The sequence below is a fragment of the Haliotis rubra genome, unplaced genomic scaffold (genome assembly GCF_003918875.1).
Source record: "Haliotis rubra isolate DU_JTF1 unplaced genomic scaffold, ASM391887v1 Scf212, whole genome shotgun sequence".
NCBI classification, from domain to species: Eukaryota; Metazoa; Mollusca; class Gastropoda; order Lepetellida; family Haliotidae; genus Haliotis; species Haliotis rubra.
In genome coordinates, this window is record NW_025766137.1 from 754777 (window position 1) to 776497 (window position 21721).

General features: G+C 38.5%; 1 protein-coding gene across 1 annotated transcript in view; it reads right to left on the reverse strand.

The window, feature by feature from the left end:
- The window catches only part of LOC124276730 (lethal(2) giant larvae protein homolog 1-like), a 154143-nt gene extending 132895 nt beyond the window's left edge, over nt 1–21248 (reverse strand). The window contains 4 exon segments of the mRNA XM_046712371.1: nt 13359–13440; nt 14109–14206; nt 20901–21001; nt 21131–21248. Of these exon segments, the coding sequence (XP_046568327.1) occupies nt 13359–13440; nt 14109–14206; nt 20901–20984 (264 nt within the window). The 5' untranslated portion in view covers nt 20985–21001; nt 21131–21248.
- Between the last annotated feature and the right edge of the window lie 473 nt (nt 21249–21721).

Consider the following 21721-nt stretch of genomic DNA (forward strand, 5'->3'; position numbering starts at 1 on the left):
CAAAGTGTCGGTGTGACCTTGAAAATTAAGTGAAGGTCACCAAAATATTGACTGGGCCCTGCGCCTTCCCTGGATAAAGCTTTGTATTGAATATGAAGAAAATCCAGTGAACGGTTCTTGAGATAGCTTCACATGCAGGTAAAACATGAAAGTACCCTTGTGACCCTGAAATGAAGGTCAAGGTCACCAAACCTGACTTGGACCTTTCTTATAGTGTGATGAACCCAGGTACCAAATATGAAAAGAATGTAGTGAACGGTTCTTAAGTTATTCCAATTCGTACGTCCGTACGGATGGACGGAGCCTAATACTATATTCCCCGCTTCGCGCTAAACTCGCGGTGGGGGATAATAAAAACCAATGTAATGAATCCACTTATGAGATTAAAATAGCCATAAATCGCCACTTGAACAGGGATGTAACACTACCGTCTGTTCCTCAAGCTTTTAGTGTTTATTCACACATTGCATTACATGAAACACTTTACATTTTGAAGTCTATTTATGATTGACAGATAGTCATTATTTATCTACAACAATGTGTAGATCACAATCATCATCAACATCATCATGAACATTGACTAAATTTTCTTCTTCTGAAAATAATTGTTTCTGTACAGACTGAGTTAAGCATTGTGAATGGGGCTTTGTACTATCAACATTCATGGTAAAGTGACGTAATGATCCCAGATGAGATGTCATGCAATTTGACGTCCAGACGAAACATTCGGACAAACACACCAACAGTGCAACAAAACCATGATTTTAGCACGTGCATCAATGATTCTGGATGGAAAGCATGTATTTCACTCTGCAGTATCCTTAATAAAGGTTTGTGTCAAAAACAGTTAAGTACTGACGCCACACAAACGATGCCTAGACTAACGACTGAGCAGAGGGAATATAAAGTTGCAAGGAGGTAGCTCTGCAACCGCTGTAGCTAGACAATGGGGCTGTCATCTTACCACCATTACATAGCTTGTCAATGTCATCAGCAAACCTGGGCTGCTGCTGATCGTTCCCGTACCCCACGGCCACGAGTGACAACTCATGCGCAAGATCGGTTCATCCGGGTCACTCATCTAAGGAACCGAATTCAAGCAGCAACAGTAACAGCAGCCTTACTTTTATTGGTCAATGGGAGCAGTGTCCAGCGACACGATTAGGTATCGTCTTCGGGCTGCTGGAATCACCTTCCAACAGTCATAAGCGGGGCCAATTTTGACGTTTACAGCCCTCAGCGATGCTTACAGCCCTCACACAGCAAGGGTGTCGATGGATTATTTGGCTCAGGCATTCTTTCAGACTCTAGTTAACTCTTTCAACACCAGTCAACCAGAGGCATTTACTACCATGACACCGGTTCCCAGAGACTCTAAGGTCATAGATGAAGCCTATGTTTATGAAGGAAATTATAAGCTTGTTAAAAGTTATTGCTACTACATCCCATACACCATTTAAAATATCTAATCCCACTGTTGATAAATATGAAGTTTATTTTTATAATATAATTCAAATAATACAACTACAACTTAAATAAATTTATTTTTTAATGAAAATGCAAGTTTACATTTATAACGTCCAGATAAACCACGAAAGAAGCAAAAACTATGGCGATTTTTTTCCATTTGTGACATGTCATAACATGCCCGTGCCTTTTTCTTTTATATTTTCATTTTTACGTCATCAGAAAATTATTATAAAAAGATTTCTTAAATAATATGTATGGTCGCTTATTTCCTGATATCAGTGGCTTTCTGCTCGGTAACATAACACAAGGGAAAATACCTCAGTTCGGCCTGCGGTGTTGAATGGGTTAAACATTGTGTCTGAACACTAAGTTCGAGGCTATGAAAGCTGAGATGTCACTTGAATTACATTACACGATCGCACAAAAAAGATGGAAATAGTGAGTTGTAATGTAGTGAGTTGACAACTGTTGAGTACTGTTGTTGATTTTATTCTTCCGTTTATTCAATTTGTTTAATTATTATCTCGAAACATCGTTACTTTGCTCTTTGACAACTTTGACGTGGACCCGTTGCCGAAGCATGTGTCCGAGAACTGTATTTTTCAATAACATTGGGAAAAATAGTTTATACTTCTAATTCTGTCGATAATATATGGTCATTTGAAATGAAATAAGTGTTTTCAGACATTGTGAAAATTGACAGATATATGAATCATACGTTAGTTAGGTTCCTAAAATTATATCATTTTGATGCGACTACTGCCTGGCCGGTTTACCAGCCTACGGTGTCTGGGGACTCGTGACGTCTTGGCCGGTTTTCTGGCCTACGGTGTTCAATGGGTTAAGAGCAGCCAGGTAGGTAGATAGTGTAGAACCTTTGAGTTTTCTGGAGGTTCATAGATGTTGAAGGTACTCTGCCACCATCTGCAGGGAGGCCGTAGTGGGGAATGAGACGCCCTTCTTCCTGCAATACGCTTCAAAATTCTTCCATTTGTCGTCGTAGAGTGACCTCGTAGAAGTACGATGCGCTGTAGAAATGGCAGTAGCCACCCGTTTAGAATAGCCCTTCACCGTTAACGACAGATGTAGATGCACCAAGCGTGCAGATGGAGCGTCAACGGGGACCAAAGTAGCTGGTCAGAGTGCGGATGTATCAGGAGATCGGGTCGAACGGGAAGTGGTACGGGATCTGGTTCGGCTAGGTCGTGAAGGTTTACGAACCAACTTCTGGCCGGCCAATAGGGTGCGACCAAAAGCAGAGTCATCCTCTGAGTTGCGCGCAGTTTCACTAATATGCGAGGAAGAAGGGCCACTGGCGGAAACGCGTAAGCGTTCAGGTCCTCCCACGGAATGGCTAGAGCATCGAGGTCCCAAGCCATAGGGTCCGGAATCGTTGACACAAACCGAGGCAGCTGATGGTTGAATCGGGTGGTGAAGAGATCTACTGTCGGGAGTCAACAGAAGACAAAGGGGCTGGAACACCTGAGGATGTAATCTCCATTCCGTTGGAGAGGGACGACTCGGCCGGGACAGAGAATCTGCGATGACACTCTTCACCCCCGGAATGTGGTTGGCCCGGACTAAGATGTTGAGCGAAGAACTGTTGTGTCCACTGCAGCAGTTGAGTAGACCCCGTGGACCCCATCCTGTTGATATGCCAAACCACAGCTGCGTTGTCCGATCGGATCATGAGGGAAGTTGCTCGTAGGACATCCTACCAGTGACTGATTGCAAGAATCACCGCCCTGAACTCCAGAACGTTGATGTGACAGGCGCGATCGACGAGAGACCACAGCCCTGCCACTTGTTGATTGAGAAGATGAGCTCCCCACCCGTGTTGAGACGCGTCCACATACAGGTGGTGAGACGGAACAAACGGCCCTAAACAAACTCAGTCGCAAATATTCAATTCTTCCATCCACCACAGGAGATGGTGATGGAGCTCCAGAGGTAGAGTGATCAAGGCAACGGGATCTCCCACTCTGATGTAAGGCGCTAGAAAGAACTGCAAGGGACGAAGTTGTAGTTGACCCCTGAGGGTCAACGCATGAGCCGACGCCAAGAGCATAAGAAAGTAAGAATATTTATGGATAACAACTTCTTTATTATATATGATGCGACGTTTCGGTATGGATTCTTATACCGTTGTCAAGCAAGAGTGAAGTACTACAGCACAGAACAGGCTTATATACATGAACAGGGATTAAGTAATAACAACATGTAGGACTGAATGAGGGGGATTAACAATAACAACAAGGCACGGTGGCAATAATGTAGTGACAATAGGAAGCCAATGGTGGTTGATGTAAAAAACAAAATATACATGCTGATGAGATTAATTAACAATGATGGCTGAGGTGCTCTAATCTGTTGTTTTTATGAGATCATTGTATGCAGAAGGGATGAGATATCCCTGGTCTCTGTTGATTGAGGGCTTGTGTCTCCGGATTTGAACTGCTTCTGCAAGTTTCCTTTTGGTGAAGTCCTGGTGGTTTTTGGATAATATGTCCACATTGTCCCAAATTATGTTGTGATTGGGGCAGTTGATGATGTGGTCTGATAATGCCGATTTTCTATCAGATTTAGTGGTAGATGATAAGTGTTCTTTGATTCGGATATTTATGGGCCGGGAGGTTTCGCCTACATAGGCCTCGCCACAGTCACAGTATAGGCGCCCGACTCTGATATATTTATAAGCATGACCTATATATATAAGATATAAGTAAGGTGTGTCAGTAAATCGAAACAAAATGGCGACCCAGCTCGGCTAGGTTTCCTTCTGACAAACGCTTCCATCGCTTTGACCGTTGAATAAACTGCACAACTTATACTCAGTTGAATTATACCAATGAATTTTCACCTGTCAAACCCACCGGAGGATGAGAGAGCGCCAGACCGAAACCATCCACTGCACCCAAAGCAATTGACACATTCGACACAAGCCCCGAATGGGAAACAGGCGTAGAATCAACCACCGAAGTGGAAAGCGCCGCACTACAAGGAAGCGTCACTTGAGATGTAATGCTAGTAATCACACCAAGCGCCGCACGAGAAACCCCCACCTCAGGAACAGAAGTGCACTGAGGAATAGGTATCACCGAAGAGGGACGGGTTTGAAGAGAAGACGTAGACAACACGACAACCCTAGGTGGTTAAGAGTCTTCTAAAGTATTGGGGGTAGACGCATGCGGACGGAAAAGTTGACTGAGGTAAGAATCTGACGCCTCCCCTAGGAAATCTTCAGCAGGCGACGGGGACTTCGAACGTCGGACTGCAGTTTTCTTACGACGTTCTGTCTTAGAACGTTTAGACGCAGAAGGACCCTCAGATGGTTGACGACGATCCCTGTCTGACACGCGTCTACAAGCTACACGGCGATATTCAGAAAAGCATCATCAGTGAGGTCTGCACAAAAAAGTGCAACTTTGGGACTACTCACAACGTCCTAAACAGTCAACACATAAAGCATGTGGGTCTGCCGCCGAGAAGTGCTGTTGTATTTATCGCAATGTTTGCGCTTTTTAGCACTATTGCGATTTGATTTTCCCATTGTAGAAACACAATCAAACTTTCTTAGAGACAAGCACACGTCCACACGAAGTAGTGACAAGAAAGAGAATGACAGGCACAGGTAGTCACATGATCATCTGAGCGAGCTGCATGCTTACGGAGATGATTGACAGGTGCTGATGTCAGAGGTCAGGGCGGGTCAGAGGCCAGTAAGATTTGATTCAACTTAGCCTACAGCACGTTTCCACACATGGTCGTAGAAGAAGAGAGGTGCATACCGTGAGATAGAATAAGATTTAAAAAATTGTGTATTGTCCTCGCTCTTGCAATACAAAATTTCACACTCGTTTTGTATAAGTCATATGACACACTTGCTCGTGTAATAATCTCTATTTAAATCTAATTTTTTTATGTTCACTGATGTTTTCATGATGACGAATGTCCTCGTAGCATTATGGACTAATCCATGTTTTTTGCCCCGCCTAGTCACAACTTATTTGAGAACGGCATTTTGTGCGCTTTCATGTCTGCTCCCATTACACACATCCACCTTGAAATGAGATTATGTCAACAAGATACAGCTAACTTCCAATAAATTGCCGACTGAATTTCTATCACACATACATGAAAACTACCGAAAACTATTTTTCAATTTCACTTCCGGTTTGCTTCGTTTACCCTCGTACCAATTTCACAATGAAATAATTATTGGTGAAATGCGATTGCTTTGACTTGACATGAGCATGGTAACATGGCATCACATTTCATAGTATAAATTATAGGGCTGCGCAATATAACCGGTTTACCGGTATTTACCGGTTCAGACATGAAAACGATACGTATTGTGATATGCTGATCGAAAACCGGAATTTTGACTTGCATTCGGAAAACTTCGTAACACTCGGAAATGTTCGGATACGTCCTTGTTTCATTTGTGCCAAATATTATTCACATTTTAATTTTATCATGATTAAAAGTTGTTATTAAAGCTTAATCAAGCCTAGTGATTTTGTTGTGTTTTTGCTCTATAAATCAAGAAGTAACTCGATTATAAGTAGTTTTGGTTCAAAAATACTACATGCAATATATTGCAATACAAATCGCAATACATGCTTTTGCATCGCAATATATCGCAATATGAAAATTCTCTGCAATACCCACCCCTAATAAATTCGTAACTTAAAACCTTGGAGTGCAGACTCTTTCAGTGTTGTCACAACCCCTAGTGTACAGTACACAACCCTGTGAGCTTAAAAGAATTCACGAATCTGTTGGTATATGACCAGATGGTGGCCACATGAATACGTGCAAACACCTAGTTGCGGGTACAGCAACGTGCAGTGAACTTGGACAAAGTGCTGTGACTATGAGTCCCAGTCCACCCAGCTGTGAATGGGTTGAGATTGACATCCAGTGATCGAGGGAAATACCAGCGCCTTGAGCATGTACTAGTCACGTGGATATGTGCGCTATATAAATATCATGTACACTCGCATAACCTTGATTCATGTACATAAGGGAAGTGTGGGGGAATTTTAAATGCACGATTTCATTTTGTATACGCACTGATTATTTTATTCATTGATTGAGCAAATTGAAAATGCCTAATATTCCACTCGTGAATGAAACATTTGTTTATGGAAGTCATTTGCAATCATCACCCATTCATGTGCCCACAAAATGTGACGTCACCTTGTTGTGTCGATTACGAAGTCAGTTACTTTATACCACTGTGTATGATATCCCACTGCAGAATGTATTGACACCAAGGAAAGCAGACGAGAAGCGAGAAGGTTGGAGCTAACGCTATCTTTTTTTTACTTGACATTTTGTAAAAATACAATTTGGTAATGGTATCAGTGATCTGGGGCTATTTATCTCAATGCTGGACAATTACATTTAGTGTACTTGCATGTAATGCAGAGATTCGGAACTTTTTTGTCAGCGAGGCGTGGCATTGTATGTACATCAAAAGTACCGCTTCGTGACGTCAGTCGAGACTTAATTTTCGAGCTAGCATAATAATTTCCGCAATCCACGAATCAAGGTTATCCACGAATTTAGGTTACGGTTCTGTAATAATAACCAGCATTGTCATTTAGAGTTCTGGTCCGGAAAAGTGCACTACCACTAATATCTGTTTTAGTCAAACTTGTTGCCATGTAAATGCCAAAGATATTTTATTCAGAATTCCAAAACTACCAAAAAGGAACCAGTACACCACCAGATCTATCTATGTGCCAAGTTTGGTGAAGAAATACTGAACGGTTTAGAGTTCTGCTCCGGAAACGACAAATGTGCACGGACGGACAGACGCACGGACGGACGGAGTCCATTTTAATACCCCCTGCAAAACGCGTTGCGGGGGATAAAAAGTAATGAAAGTGAAGGTCATAATTTAAGATGAGGTTAAATGTCTACCAAAACATGACCAGTCAACCTCTCTTGATATCTTGCTCTGTAGTTGTTCAAACGCACAAATATTTTCAAGACTCACTTTGACCTTGACATGAACGTCTTAGTGTATGAAGTATGCAAAAATAGTAATAAAGAAATTGCTTATTGAAAAACATTCAAGGAAGTCTTGAAAGTCTATGAAGAATCCAGTGAAGTGTTCTTGACATATCTCGCTGACAATCAGTGAATCTTTACATGCAGGTTAACATGCTGAAGTCTTCAACGTGTCGCCGTGACCTTGAAAATTAAGTGAAGGTCACCAAAATCAACTGGGCTCTGCGCCTTCCCTAGATAAAGCTAGATGTCGAATATGAAGAAAATCCAGTGAACGGTTCTTGAGGTATCTCGCTGACAAGCATAACATGCAGGTTAACATGCTGAAATCTTCAAAGTGTCGCCGTGACCTTGAAAATTAAGTGAAGGTCACCAAAATAGACTGGGCTCTGCGCCTTCCCTAGATAAAGCTTGGTGTTGAATATGAAGAAAATCCAGTGAACGGTTCTTGAGATATCTCGCTGACAAGGGTAAAATGTTAAAGTCCCCTTATGACCTTGAAATCAAGGTCAAGGTCACCAAACCTGACTGGGACCTTTCTTTTACTGTGATGAACCTAGGTACCAAATATGAAAAGAATCCAGTCAATGGTTCTTAAGATATACCAATTCGAGCCTAATACTATATCCCCCGCTTCTTGCTCAACGTGCGGCGGGGGATAATAATCATGTAATAGTAATTATAAAAAATATTACTAACAGATTTGAACTTTTCTACATTTTGTATTTTTACACCAATGAACAAATGAGGTTATCTATTTTTTTATTTGAGCAGTTGTTATATGGATTGGTGTTCTTTGGCAGCCAAACCTTGAGTCCTTAGAACTATCGCACCTGCTTTAACCACTAAACCCTTAAAATAAATAAGCTGTCCCTTACAAAACAACAATATTTACCAAATATTTTGCAGTTTTAGGGGAACTTTTACCGATGTATTTACTATCAAGTTATCACATATATTTGTAGATTGCACATTAAAACTGTGGATTCAAAGTTGAATGGTCCTTTCCTGAAATATAAACATTCTTATAATCAAATGTTTAGGTCAAGCCAAAATACTTTCCCTGAACATAAATCTGTATCATTGAATGTTTGTATAAATTCTGTTATTCAACTTGAAGTTGAAATAGATGAGGATCAAATGATTCGACAGGAGACATTCGGAGAAACGACGAGATATTATCGTGAAGTTTTGTTTCCTTCTGGGATAAACGACAAGTCGCTATCAACAGGTCAAAACTGAGAAAAAAACATCCAGCAGTGTAAATGAAGATCTCACGCAACACAGGAGCAAACTTTTCAAGTGCACAAGAGACTTGATGAAAAGATGAAAAATTGAGGCGACATGGACACGCGATGGTCGAATTTACATTCTAGAACAGCCGGGGAGCCACTCATGTGAAGCCGAATATAAATAGAACATAAATGGATCACCTGGATAATATGTGACTGTACTAAGTGTGTTATCCACTCAATTGGATGTATCCTGTAAGTAGACACAATGTAAATATGTATGTACGAAACTATTGATGTCCACAATGATGATTTAATGTCTTATGTTCCTTGTTCTATGTGTCACTGGCTATTTGATAGTTCTTTGTGTTGTTATGAATCCCTTGATGTTTAGTTTCCCCTATCTCTATCTCTATCATACTGTACAAATCTCTTTGTTCTTACTCTATCAGCTCCATTCTTCAAGTACTATCAACTATCTGTGAAAGTTTACTTATCTATATTCGTTCTATTTTCCCTACATATGTTGTGATAACATTCACATTCAACATTTGTTCCCGACATGAACAAATAATATATTGTCTATTTAATCTCATAATGTCATATCTTTATCTAATATTGTCGGAGTATATACTATACTCCCAGTTTTTACATGGGTAATGATATAGTGCAACACCGTGTGGTGATTGGGGTATTTAAGTGTGTAAACTTTAGAATACAGGTAGGATTTAAGAGCGTCCTTCATGTAATAATGTAACTCTCTTTGTACGGGAATTAAGGTTAATGTTTTGAGATTTTCTGTAACGAATGGAAATCATGCACACTGTTTTTAGTGTTTGTTGTCTCAAGTCACAAGCTGGTAATAATCTTTGTGTTACTATTGTTATTACTGACTGCTAGGGACGTGCAACCCAACGCAGGGCCACTGACCCATGACAACTCTGTCTGTGACCATTCATTGTCTATTTTCCATCTAAATACTAGAAGTGTACGTAACAAGCTTTCTTATTTGAGTGAATTCTTGTCAGATCATAATGTTGTTTGTTTTATGGAATCACACTTAGACAACAGTATTAAAACTGAAACGCTAATCTGGGAAAATTTTCACAAGCCAGTACGCAAAGACAGAAAATGTTTGGAGGTGGTTTACTAGTTTATGTTAATAAAAGCCTATCTTTTAAGAGAATTTCAGAACTTGAAAACATCTATGATGAAACAATTTGGATTCAGATATACTTACCGCAAAATTCGCTGTTATGTAATGTATACCGTCCAGAGTATAATTCATTGGACTTTTCGGCTTGCTTAGATAATAGTGTTGAAAGCACTCTTGACATGTCGTCTAAGGTTGTCATTGTTGGTGATATAAATGAAAATCTCTTATCCGCTAGAAAACTTAATGTAAATGAACTCTTGGTTATGAAACATTTAAGAAATGTTATATTTGAACCCACTAGAGTTACCAAAACAACCAGTACTTTGCTTGATCCATGAAATTGTCAGAGAAGACATTGATGTTGTTGACAGTGGTGTTGTTGAGTTTGATAGCAATATAAGTGATCACAGAGGAACATATGTAAACATAAGTACACAGTTATGTAATAACATAGCTTATAAGAGAGAAATCTGGAGTTACAATAAGGGTGATTATGAAATTCTCAATTATCTTATAGAAAATACAGAATGGAAAGATTTATATGATGGATGTTCAGATGTTAATGATGCTTGTTCACTATTTTATAACAAATTTACTCAACATGTGAAATCATGTATTCCTTCAAAAATAGTAACTATTCGTCCAAATGACAAACCATGGTATAACTCTAATTTGAGGAGAGAATCCCGAAAAAGAGACCGATTACGGAGAAAGGCGAAAACAACTAAAAAGGAGGGCAATAAAAAAGCTTATAAACATCAGAGAAATAGAGTAAACAACATGAAATGTTATGCGAAAGAAACTTTTATTCTAATATTAATGGACTACTTTTGGAATTATATGCTGAAAATAAATCTTCATATTGGAAATTATTACGTTATATTGTTAAAAGCTCGGGCTCTACTACGCATATTCCTCCTCTCAAGCAGAATATTGATGATGAATTCCCAACGCTGTTTTCTGATTTAGAAAAAGCTGAAAAACTTAATACATACTTCGAATCAATATCTCGATTGAATGATAAAGATGTACCATTACCACATTTTCCCTCAAGGACCAACATGCAGTTAGAAAAAAATAGTAATTTCTAAGAAGGAAATATCTGATGTTATAAAATGTCTGCAGCTAAACAAAGCTTCAGGGCTGGATAGAATAAGTCATAAATTATTAAAGAACACCGTTGATTCTGTATCTGAGCCCCTGTGTTTACTGTTCAATTTATCATTAAAACATAGTGTGTATCCAAATATGTGGAAAAATGCACGTCATGCCACTGTTTAAGAAAGGTGATCACTCTATTGTTTCCAATTATAGACCTATTTCTCTTATAAGTTGCATAGGAAAACTATTTGAAAGAGTTGTATATAAACACTTGTATAACTATTTCCATGTTAACAAACTTTTATATAAGTACCAATCGGGGTTTAAAGCAGGTCATTCAACTGTCCATCAATTAATTGAACTTCACCATCATATTTGTACATCTCTAGACAGCAAAGAAAAATATTGTATGATATTTTGCGATGTATGCAAAGCTTTTGATCATGTGTGGCACAAAGGGCTTGTACTTAGAGAAGTACGGTATTAGAGGGATTTCGAGTTACATAAGTGACTGCAGTCAACACGTCTTTGTAAATGGAGCTATAACCAAGCCCAGGTATTTAACAGCTGGCGTCCCCCATTGCTGATTAATTAGATTGTGTAACAAGACATTTTGCTGATGACACTTCGCTTGGAAAATCAGCGAAAAGTACTAAAGAAATCTAAACTTCTCTTAATGCCAATATAGACATATTACATAGCTGGAGAAAAAACTGGTTGGTCTCATATAATCCTGAAAAAAACAGAAGCAGTGTTGTTTTCAATGAATGATGAAACTGAAGAATTGAAATTATTTTTTGATGGAAAGCAAATTAATTTGGTAAACAATCATAAACATCTTGGAATAACATTTGAAGCAAACGGCAAATGGTCTTGTCACACTAATCAAATTATCAAGCCGTGCTCCAAAATGATATCATCAATGCAAAAATTGAAATATTTACAGAACAGAAATACAATCAACAATATTTATAACATATTTATCAGACCACACTTTGAATATGCTTGTGAATTATGGGATGGTTGTACCGTACAACAGAAGGAAAACTTAGAGAAACTTCAGTTAGAAGCTGCCAGAATAGTTACGGGTCTTCCTAGATATACCTCACAGGAAATTCTATATTATGAGACAGGGTGGGAAAGACTGGATGAACGAAGGAAAAGAAGAAAACTTTGTCTATTTTATAAAATTCAAAATAATATAGCTCCTGTATACTTAAAAGATATTACTCCAGATAGTGTGGGATCCAGATCTAACTATAACCTTAGGAATGCTAACAATATTATCCTTCCTTCTGCAAGGTTAAAACTTTCGTATGATTCCTTTTTTCCATCAACTGTAAGAATATGGAATAATATTTCTGAAACCGAAAGAAATCGACCTTCATTACAAAGTTTCAAGTCGTATTTAAAGTGCGAGCAACCTGTAGCTCCATCATATTACTCGTTTGGTATTAGAAAATTTAATATTATTCACACAAAGTTGAGATATATGATTAGTCAGTTAAATTATTATCTGTATCGTTTCAACATGAAACATTCTGCTTCTTGTTACTGTGGCAATGCTTGTGAAAATGTACATCACTTCCTATTAGAATGTAGACTGTACAACATTCAAAAAGATATTAATGTTAAATATTAAAAATATTGTAAAACGTGATTCTCCAATCACATTGTCACTGATGTTACTTGGAAGTCCTGACCTGACTATTCAACAGAATGAATGCAGTTTCAAATGTGTGCAAACTTTTATTCATCAATCAAAACGTTTTGAGTGATCACATAAGTCGTGTCCCTTCCTCTCTTCTCTCTTTTACTTTCCTATCTCTTCTCTGTATTCTTTCCTAAGATGTATATAATTGAAATTGTATGTATGTAAATATTAGGGAGTGGGTATTTTAAGTTGGATAACTTGTCCCCAATCCCTTCCACATTTGTGAATAAAATATGTTTAAATCAAATCAAATGATTCCAAATATTTGTTTAAGATGATGGGTCACTAGATGAAATCACACAACCAGTCTTCCGCTCCCTGGGATTCTGGATGCTGGTGTGCCAGGTGATTGAAGATAACGAGCACTTCACTTTTATTATAAAGTATAAATGTGCATTTGAAAATCTCTTGCAGCATTGCAAGTGTATTCAGGTCACTTAAATGTCAAGGTCATCTGTGGCCGACAAGTGAGTATGATTGCCGATGATTTTGGAGAAAATGCCTGCTTACTGTCGAGGAAATGATAAGTAGATGTTGCAATTGTTTTTAGACCTGTGGAATGCCACTGCTGATCGAATCTAGCCCTACATAGGTGCTGTCAATTTCTGATAACTGATCAAAAAGAGATGTGTGTATGTTGGCGGTTCAGTCAATGTATTCTTACCTGCTCCTGCAGAAAGAACATCTGAACAACTGAAACATCATTTTCATGTAATCCACCAAATTCCACACCTGGAGCACCATATCTAAGAAGAAATTAAGGAATTTTACTTTCAACAAGTTTACAGCATGTACCCCTGGGAATGTGTTAGAACAGGCATCATACTGCACTCTGCAAGATTATTTACTTGCTGGACAAAACCCTATTCTGCACAGTGAAGTTAAACTCTTATCTTACAGTCCATCCCACAATCTGCAAAAACACTGCTGTGATCGGTGCTCTCAGACCAGCCCATGTGACAAGTAACACCTGTCAGATAATATACAATTAGTGTCCCATTAATTTGTCATCTTTTATAGTTCCCAATATATCAGGGAAAGTGAGTTTTAATTTATAATTCAGCTATAAATAGCCAAATCTTTAGAACCAAGACAATTGAAGACTTCAATTAGCTGATTAAGTTTTGCACAAAATTATGAACGATTATATTATTTCAATATTTTCACAAAATGCATATGTAGGTTGCTTGGAAAGAGCATTATTCAATATCCAATAAAGTATGGTTGACCAAAGAAATCTCTCCAACTTCAGCTAAATGAGCACACAATCAGCCAGATGATAGACCTCTTTCACATTCTAATTCATACACAAACCTGGTATCAAGATGTTTTCAATCTTTCCCATCACGCATCACTATCAGCGTCACTACATCAACTATTGTTGCTGCACTCATTTCATAGAACTCAAGGATACATCTTCACTGCCCCGGACTTGGTTCCAATTGCCAACAAATTAAGCTTTGGGTCATATGCCAGGGCACTGGGTTTGCTTGGAAATCCATGATCCACACACTGAAAAGTATTTAAAAACCCATTAAACATCACAGTTATTAAAGAAACCTGAACAATGAACACATCACACATTGATCGTGTTTAAGAGGAATTAACTGTAACAAAATCCTTTCCAAACCATGTAACTCCTGTTCTTCCATTGAGGAATTTTCGGTGCATGATTTGCCATCAATTTCAATGAGTGAGGCAATTGAGTTAAGCAGAGGAGCATGGTCAAACAAAGCCAAAATATACTGCATACAAATGGAACAAGGAATATGTTGAGAACTACTACTGAAAACATGTGTACAAAATTTACTTATTTCTGGCAGCCAAAACAACAGTAATGGCAAATCAATGTCAAAATATAAAATAATGAAAAACGTGTCGAGACACACAACTAACTACACATGTACCAGATTCTATTCCATTTTGCCACAGCAGTCATATAGTTCAACTGTTTTTATAAAAATAACTGTGTGCATTGTGATAAAAGCATGAAACTTAACAGTTAAACAAACAAGGCTCATAAAATCACCAAGGCCTTTGGACTCATAAATTTGAAGGAAAAAATATATCTGCTCAGTACAGTAAGTCCTACAAGACTAATCTGACAACTTGACATCGTTCCTATCTTATCTGACTGTATACGAAAGTGGATAAAGAGCTATCACACCATTGTTTCTGTATGTCAAGTAAAGCTACGAGTTAGTGGACGTCAAACAATAACTGATATTCTCTCCAGAATTTTAAACCTGCATACAGTTTGTTCAATGTACATTCAATGTTCATGTTTACTGCAGTCAAAGTCAAACTTCCAGCCCTGTAAACAGAAAACATATTCTTACAGATTAATCATGTTAACACTCTGCTGGGCAACTATCAATGAAGAATGTTTTTGTTTTGGCTGAAGACATGATCTCCTGTCAGTTTTGATTTTCGTCATCAGGGAGAATTCCCTTTTGCATTCAGAATTAAATGCCCTTGTCAGATATTTTCACAAAGATTAAAATGTTTATGTATCTACTACATAGATCTCAGATACAATTAGGAGCCTATGTAAAAATATCTTTAAATTCAAACAGACAAGTAAGACCTGATCATCTTTATTTGTAAGACAATCATTTAATACCTTTTGGCTTACTGGAGAGATATTTTCATTGAATTTTCACATCTTCGTTCCCTCTGCTGGTATTTGCTGGACCCTCCCGAAAAAGGAAGACAATATCTGCCTCTGGTCCTATATACATCCAGTATTTGGAAAAGATTGCTATTTGGTTTTGTTTGCTGTTTAACACTACACTCACCAATATTCCAGTGAGTTTGTATGACTTTGTGCTGCTTTCAGCAACATTCCAACAATATCACATCAGGCATATACTAGAAATCACAGTGTACCCATGTTTCAAATTGAGCCTGGGTCTTCAGCGTGCCAAGCAGACACTTTACCCAATAGGCTACCTTACTGCCTGCAATATTCCAGCTGTATGACAGTAGCCTATAAATTATCCAATCTGGACCAGAGACTCCATTGACTGACGTGAACATTGATCTACGCACATGTGAGACAATGATGTGCATATTCACATTCAAAATCAATTGAGTGTACACTCCTCTAAGTTCATGTTGTAAATTTGGTCAAACTTTTCATGTAATGCATACATCTTTTACACCTCAATGAGGCCACCATTGCTGCAATGAGCTAAAGGCCATGCACCATTGGCTTAAGGTGTCAGTATGGTCAGTTATGACAATAATACAGATTTTCACAGCTGAGTACTGTCAGAACCTTACATCAAATTGAAGTTTTGAATTATGTCTGTTTTCAGCTGTCAGTGAATGCTGCAATTTCCAAAAAGGCTCCAGTTTGGAAAACACTTTCAAAGATGTGAATTACAACAGTCAGGTACACTTTGGCCAGTTTTTAGAACAATATCCCAAAGCAATTATTGAAATAGCACATGATTTGAGTGCCATGGCATGGTACATATTGAAATGGCCCAGATGAAATATTTTCAGAGCAATAAGACTGCACATCTAAAATTAAATAAACATTACTCACAATGATTCATTAAATGGAAAAAGCAATTAACGCAAATGATTTAAAACCTATTATTGCACCCCGTGAAGCACGGGCATAGACATTTTGAGTGCCAGGGCACATGACAATAAATCTTGTTTTGTGTAACAGTTTCTGGGTTAGAAGAAGACACCTGTAAAACCATGTCTGTCAAACAAGACTACTATACCGAGCTTTTTTGAGCCAGTTGCCGAGAAAATTCACCTGAGGATGTTACTTAAAACATTCAAAATGATCAAACAAATCTGAAACTGAGGATATTATATGTAGATGTTGCAATAAGTTTTTAGACCCTACTCCAATAGGGCTAGTGTAATCTATCCCAATCCAATTAAAAAGACACGTGCACAAAGCATTCCACAAAGTCTCCAAGAAAATACGACTCGTGGTTTGATTCTGAGCGGTGTCAAAACTTATACAGTATAGCAAAATTTGTGTAGTCGGCGAAGATGGTAAACCAAATCACTTTGTTATTGGGTCAAGGGGTTTCTAAACAAGTCAACTAGAAATACACATGGAAAGTGATGAACACTGAGTGATTTGTTTCTCAGACCAATTTTATTTCTTGTTTTACGGATCTGCGTGTCATATTTTTGAAAGAATAAGAAATTTTTTAATTATTTTTCCCCACTCAAAACATAAAATCCTAATGTTTTTATTGGCCAAAAATATAAACTTACAAGAATTTTTTTTCAAATTGTTTTTTGCCCCATATACACTTCATAAATTGCCAATAGTAAAATACTTTTAGTATTTAAAAGGAATATTACTTTGACTGTTGATTTTCATTTTTATTTTTTTTCCTTCCTGCCTTTAGTTTTTCTGAGGAAAAATCCTTAAAACATAGAAATAATATTGGTCTGGCCTTATATTGAAATGACACAAATTTTGTGATGTTGAAAGATCAACTTGATCATCAAAAGATATGAGCAAAATCATAAATTATCTGACTGGTGCCGTAGAGTGGTATAACGATTCATTTATAGTATCGACGTTTGCATCGTCAACTACGCACGAGTGTATCGACACAAAACACATTTAGGCAATATATCTGGATATTTATATCGCAAGGGTCCATGATCTATCAATGCATCGCCACAAGAGACGGTAAGTGCCTATACTACTTAAATACTACTTAAAGGTCACACGCAAAGAAACAAACAAACATAATTAAAACACACTAATCACTTATTCATGACACATAATATACATTGCTGATTATGAAAAAAACAAATAAACAAAATTATAAGTGTACAATCACCAATCAAAAGTGCAATATTTTGTACTTGGGTTTACTTCCCTCGAAACGAAGCAGTCGGGATACCAAACCCAGTCAGAACGGGTGGGCGTGCACTCAAGTGTAACGAAGGCTTTCGTTGGCTGGTTCATTTGGTTTTTTTGTCAACTTTATAAGTTGAATTTGCATTTTGATCATTTGTTACTGTAAGTCCATACCGAAAGGTATCAGAATCTGCAAAGTTGTGTTTCGTTGCATGTGACCTTTAAAGTTGTAAGAAGTATTGCATTAGCAATAGGAAGGGAGTTTCTTTGAAATTCTTCTGAATTTTAAAAACAAATTGAACCTTATAGGAATTTGTTAATTTGTATCTGTTATATTTGTTACATGAACAAATTTTTTGTGAATATTTTCAAACATTGATATTAATTAATTTAAAAAATCCATTTTGTTTCACACAAGAATAAATGTAATTTATTCGTGTACACTTCCCCTTTTTTTCAGTGATTCTAAATTCTGAAATATATTACACTGATTTGTTTGTAAAAGCATTGGTATAGAAACAACTTCCCAGGGAAACTTCAGTTTCAAATTTATGTAAATTAGATCAAGGTATACTGAATATGTTTGACTGTACTTTTTTAAACATTAACGCTGAAATTCTATTAGATCAACAGCTTTTAAAGTGTGTGTGAATGTAACACAAATTTTGCTGTATAACAATTAAAGTTTCAGCCATTTTATCTATCAAATCTGTTCTGTTTTTAGAAATTGTAAAGTATCGGGGTGCATATTGTATCGCCACCATTTGAATCGTGATAATTGTCTCACAGGTTCCTTGCCAATACTTTCATGATCTATCGTTTTGCCTCATTAAACTGGTATCGGATATATCGTCGCAGCCACTTAGGCCACGATACACGGCTCTACTGGCAAACAAGGATAAGTTGAGCACCGACCTGACAATTGACCCGTATTAGCATGTATGAGTGATGCCTAACCCTCACTCTGAGGTACATGGTACGGAAGTGTCATGGCAGAGTTCTAGGACAAAGCCCAATACAGAGGAGATCGACCCCTCAGGTCCTCCAAGGTGGTGATGGGAATGTCAGAGACATGCTCTAACCCTTGGTATTGGCAAAGAAGGGAGACAGACCAAACCAAATATATGGCCCCTCAACCAAGCCCATTTAATTCAGCCCAGTGGATTGATACACATGAAACCACATCCACCCAAGGGACAGCTATATCCAGGTCCCGTCATGCCCAGCCTGCCCAAGATGACAGTGTGAAGGATAGAGCATTGAAATGCAGGGACATCTCAGATAGAGAGCCAGAGGAGGAGGAGGAGGAAGCACATATGCTCAAGCGAAATGGGTGTGACCCTGTTGGGCCTCCAACTTCAAGCACCCCTGTTGGACCTGGAGAGATGTATCCAGAAGATGGGGCAGAACATGGTTTGTCAAAATATACAGAGGGATACCCTCGGGGTAATCATGCCCAAAGGGTACAGGACATATGGAGATACCTATGGACACTCTTATGGCAGCCATCAATGTTCCCGCTCCCAAGGATTCAGATGTATGGAGAACACGATCCAAGGGAGCATCATTCCGTAGGCCGCCCTAACCGATGCCGGGTGGAACGTATACATCCTGTGGCCCGCATACCAACCAGTTGTGTGGAACTCCAGCCACTCCGGGGTCATTCTAGAGGTTTTAAAGATGATCCCGCACATGCCCCTGGATAGGTAAACCTCTATGATGTGTAAACCTCTACGTAATGAGAGGATAGAAAGGATTCAGAGAGCTACTCATCGTTGTTTATCTGACTTGGCTGGCAGGTACTGGATAAAGCTGCAGCATACTCGTCAACAGTATATGCGGGCCCGACACATAGCACCGCAAAGAAGACTCAAACTCCTCCAAGATGTCTCGGATAGTAGCAATTGTGGACACTCATACATAGGAGAAACATCCAGGCCCGTCAACACAAGAATCAAGGAACATCAGAGCTCAACCATCAAATCGGACCAGAAATCAGCCACATCAGACCACATAGCAACTCATCCCAATCACCAAATCAACTGGACTGACTTCACCATCCTCGCTACAAACCAATCAGACTTTACTAAACACAAGATAACTGAAGGAATTAACATCAAACGATACTGACCACTGATTAATAGAGATCAAGGCTACTTGATACACTGCATACGATGAGCTCATCAATCAACCCTAGCCTCTTGTATAAACATTACTGGCTTCCACTGGCTTCTATGTATATCCCTGTTGTCCTCTGCTACCCTTTATTCACTATCATCACATTGTTTATCGTGTATACTTTCTATGCTCTGTCTATCATTGGCTTCCACTGGCCTCTATGTCTATCCCTGTAATCCTGTTATCGCTTTATTTGTTATCATCACATTGTTATTCCGCCTTGCCTTGTTAATTAATCTTGTATATATATCACCTGTTCTCTCCCTGTACCATTCTCACTTGAAAACGATACAAGAAGCTGTATCAAAACATCGTGCTCTAGAATAAAAGAAGTTGTCATCCATATATACTATTACCCAGATAGCAATGTCCGTTGGGCCAATGTTGGACCAACATTGGCCATCATCGGGCCTACGTTGGCCAATGTTGGCCCAACGAACATTGCTATCAGGGTACTTGTTCTACCTGACTTCCAACTTCTAAAATGCCATTCAAAGAAGAAAAGGTACAAGGCAAATAGGAGTACTTTCGTGTGAAATGGCCTTTTAACGAACAGCACATTAATGTGTTCGTATGTGTGCATGTGAACAACAAATGGGATACAGCAAACGTGGATATTAACAAGGATAGCCTGTAGTTAATTGGTAATGGACAAATTGTAGCGAGGAGCAAATCCAGGCACAGGCAGTACTGATAGGTAATATGCACTAACAGGTAATAAAGCATCGCAAGGGGCAATAAACATTGTATGGTGATTGGAGGGTCTGGTGTTTACCACCTGCCCCTCAAAACTCTCAGTCGACTAGTCAACTAGATTTTAAAAGACCAGCTTTCCAAATCCTATTTTCATAACACCGGAAGTGTTTAGGGCTATTAGCAGAAACTAACATGTCATATGACAAAAGTGAAAGCATAATTAGGTCTGTCACAGTAAATACACATTTATTCTGTTGTCACACTTGCAGGTCAATGAAGGTCCTGCTTTTCCCACACATTAAGGAAATATCGCCTAAACACTAGCGGACATATATGATAACGATGCCAGTCACCTGGACAAGGGTCAGCGTCTAGACCGCGGAATGTTTTGAATGAGTCATCTGTCGTAAAATCCAACATGGCTGCACGCCTTTGACAAATCAAACACAAACACATATGCAATAAGATTGATTAGCATACCTTCCTATAATCAAAGAGCTCTTTCTTTAATCTTTCTCTCCCTTCACCCTCCTTCGGGGGTTGCTTCTTGAAAAACTTGAACATTAGCCCCGAATCTCGCCCTGTTAACATAAAACACACGATGATTATCAACCGGTGAACAGGACGCAACGTGCAAGTTACAAGCACATGCTTTTCGATTTATCAATGACTGCAAACGTACAAGTGCGTAGGCCTACTAACTCAGTTACCGGTAAGATTTGGCGAAAACTGGTATCCTGCTTTCAAGATGTCAGACGCTACTCTGTGTCAAATCATACAGACAGTACCAAATTTTCAAACCCAGCGTGCTCGGAGCTCAGGGGTTTGTTTATGTATTCATGCGCTTCTACTGACACGTACGTTTGCTCAGATTAGGAAAAAATCAGCAGATTTGCGACATGTTCTCTTGAGTAAATAACACTTATGAATTAGGCTAATGACTGCATAACTTATATCATTATTCAAACTGTGTAAGATCTGTTCGTTGTCGCACTATATTGTGTTTGTAATTACACCTTCCTTTCGGGTGTGCTAAAGCTGCTAAGGAGGGAACGCACCTTGTTCATGAACTTGTTTTACAATACTTTGTGATGTGGTTTCACTTCCAGGAGCGTAGCTACCATTATAACAAAAGCCCGGGATTACACATGATTTTTGCTAAAAAAAAATATTATAATTTTCTAATTCTTGCCAAAAATACCTACAAACACGTTAATCAGAACAATTTAAAAAATGGTAATCCATCTATCAATCATATTGACTACAATATTCGTTGATGACAAAGCATTACGAATAAAGTC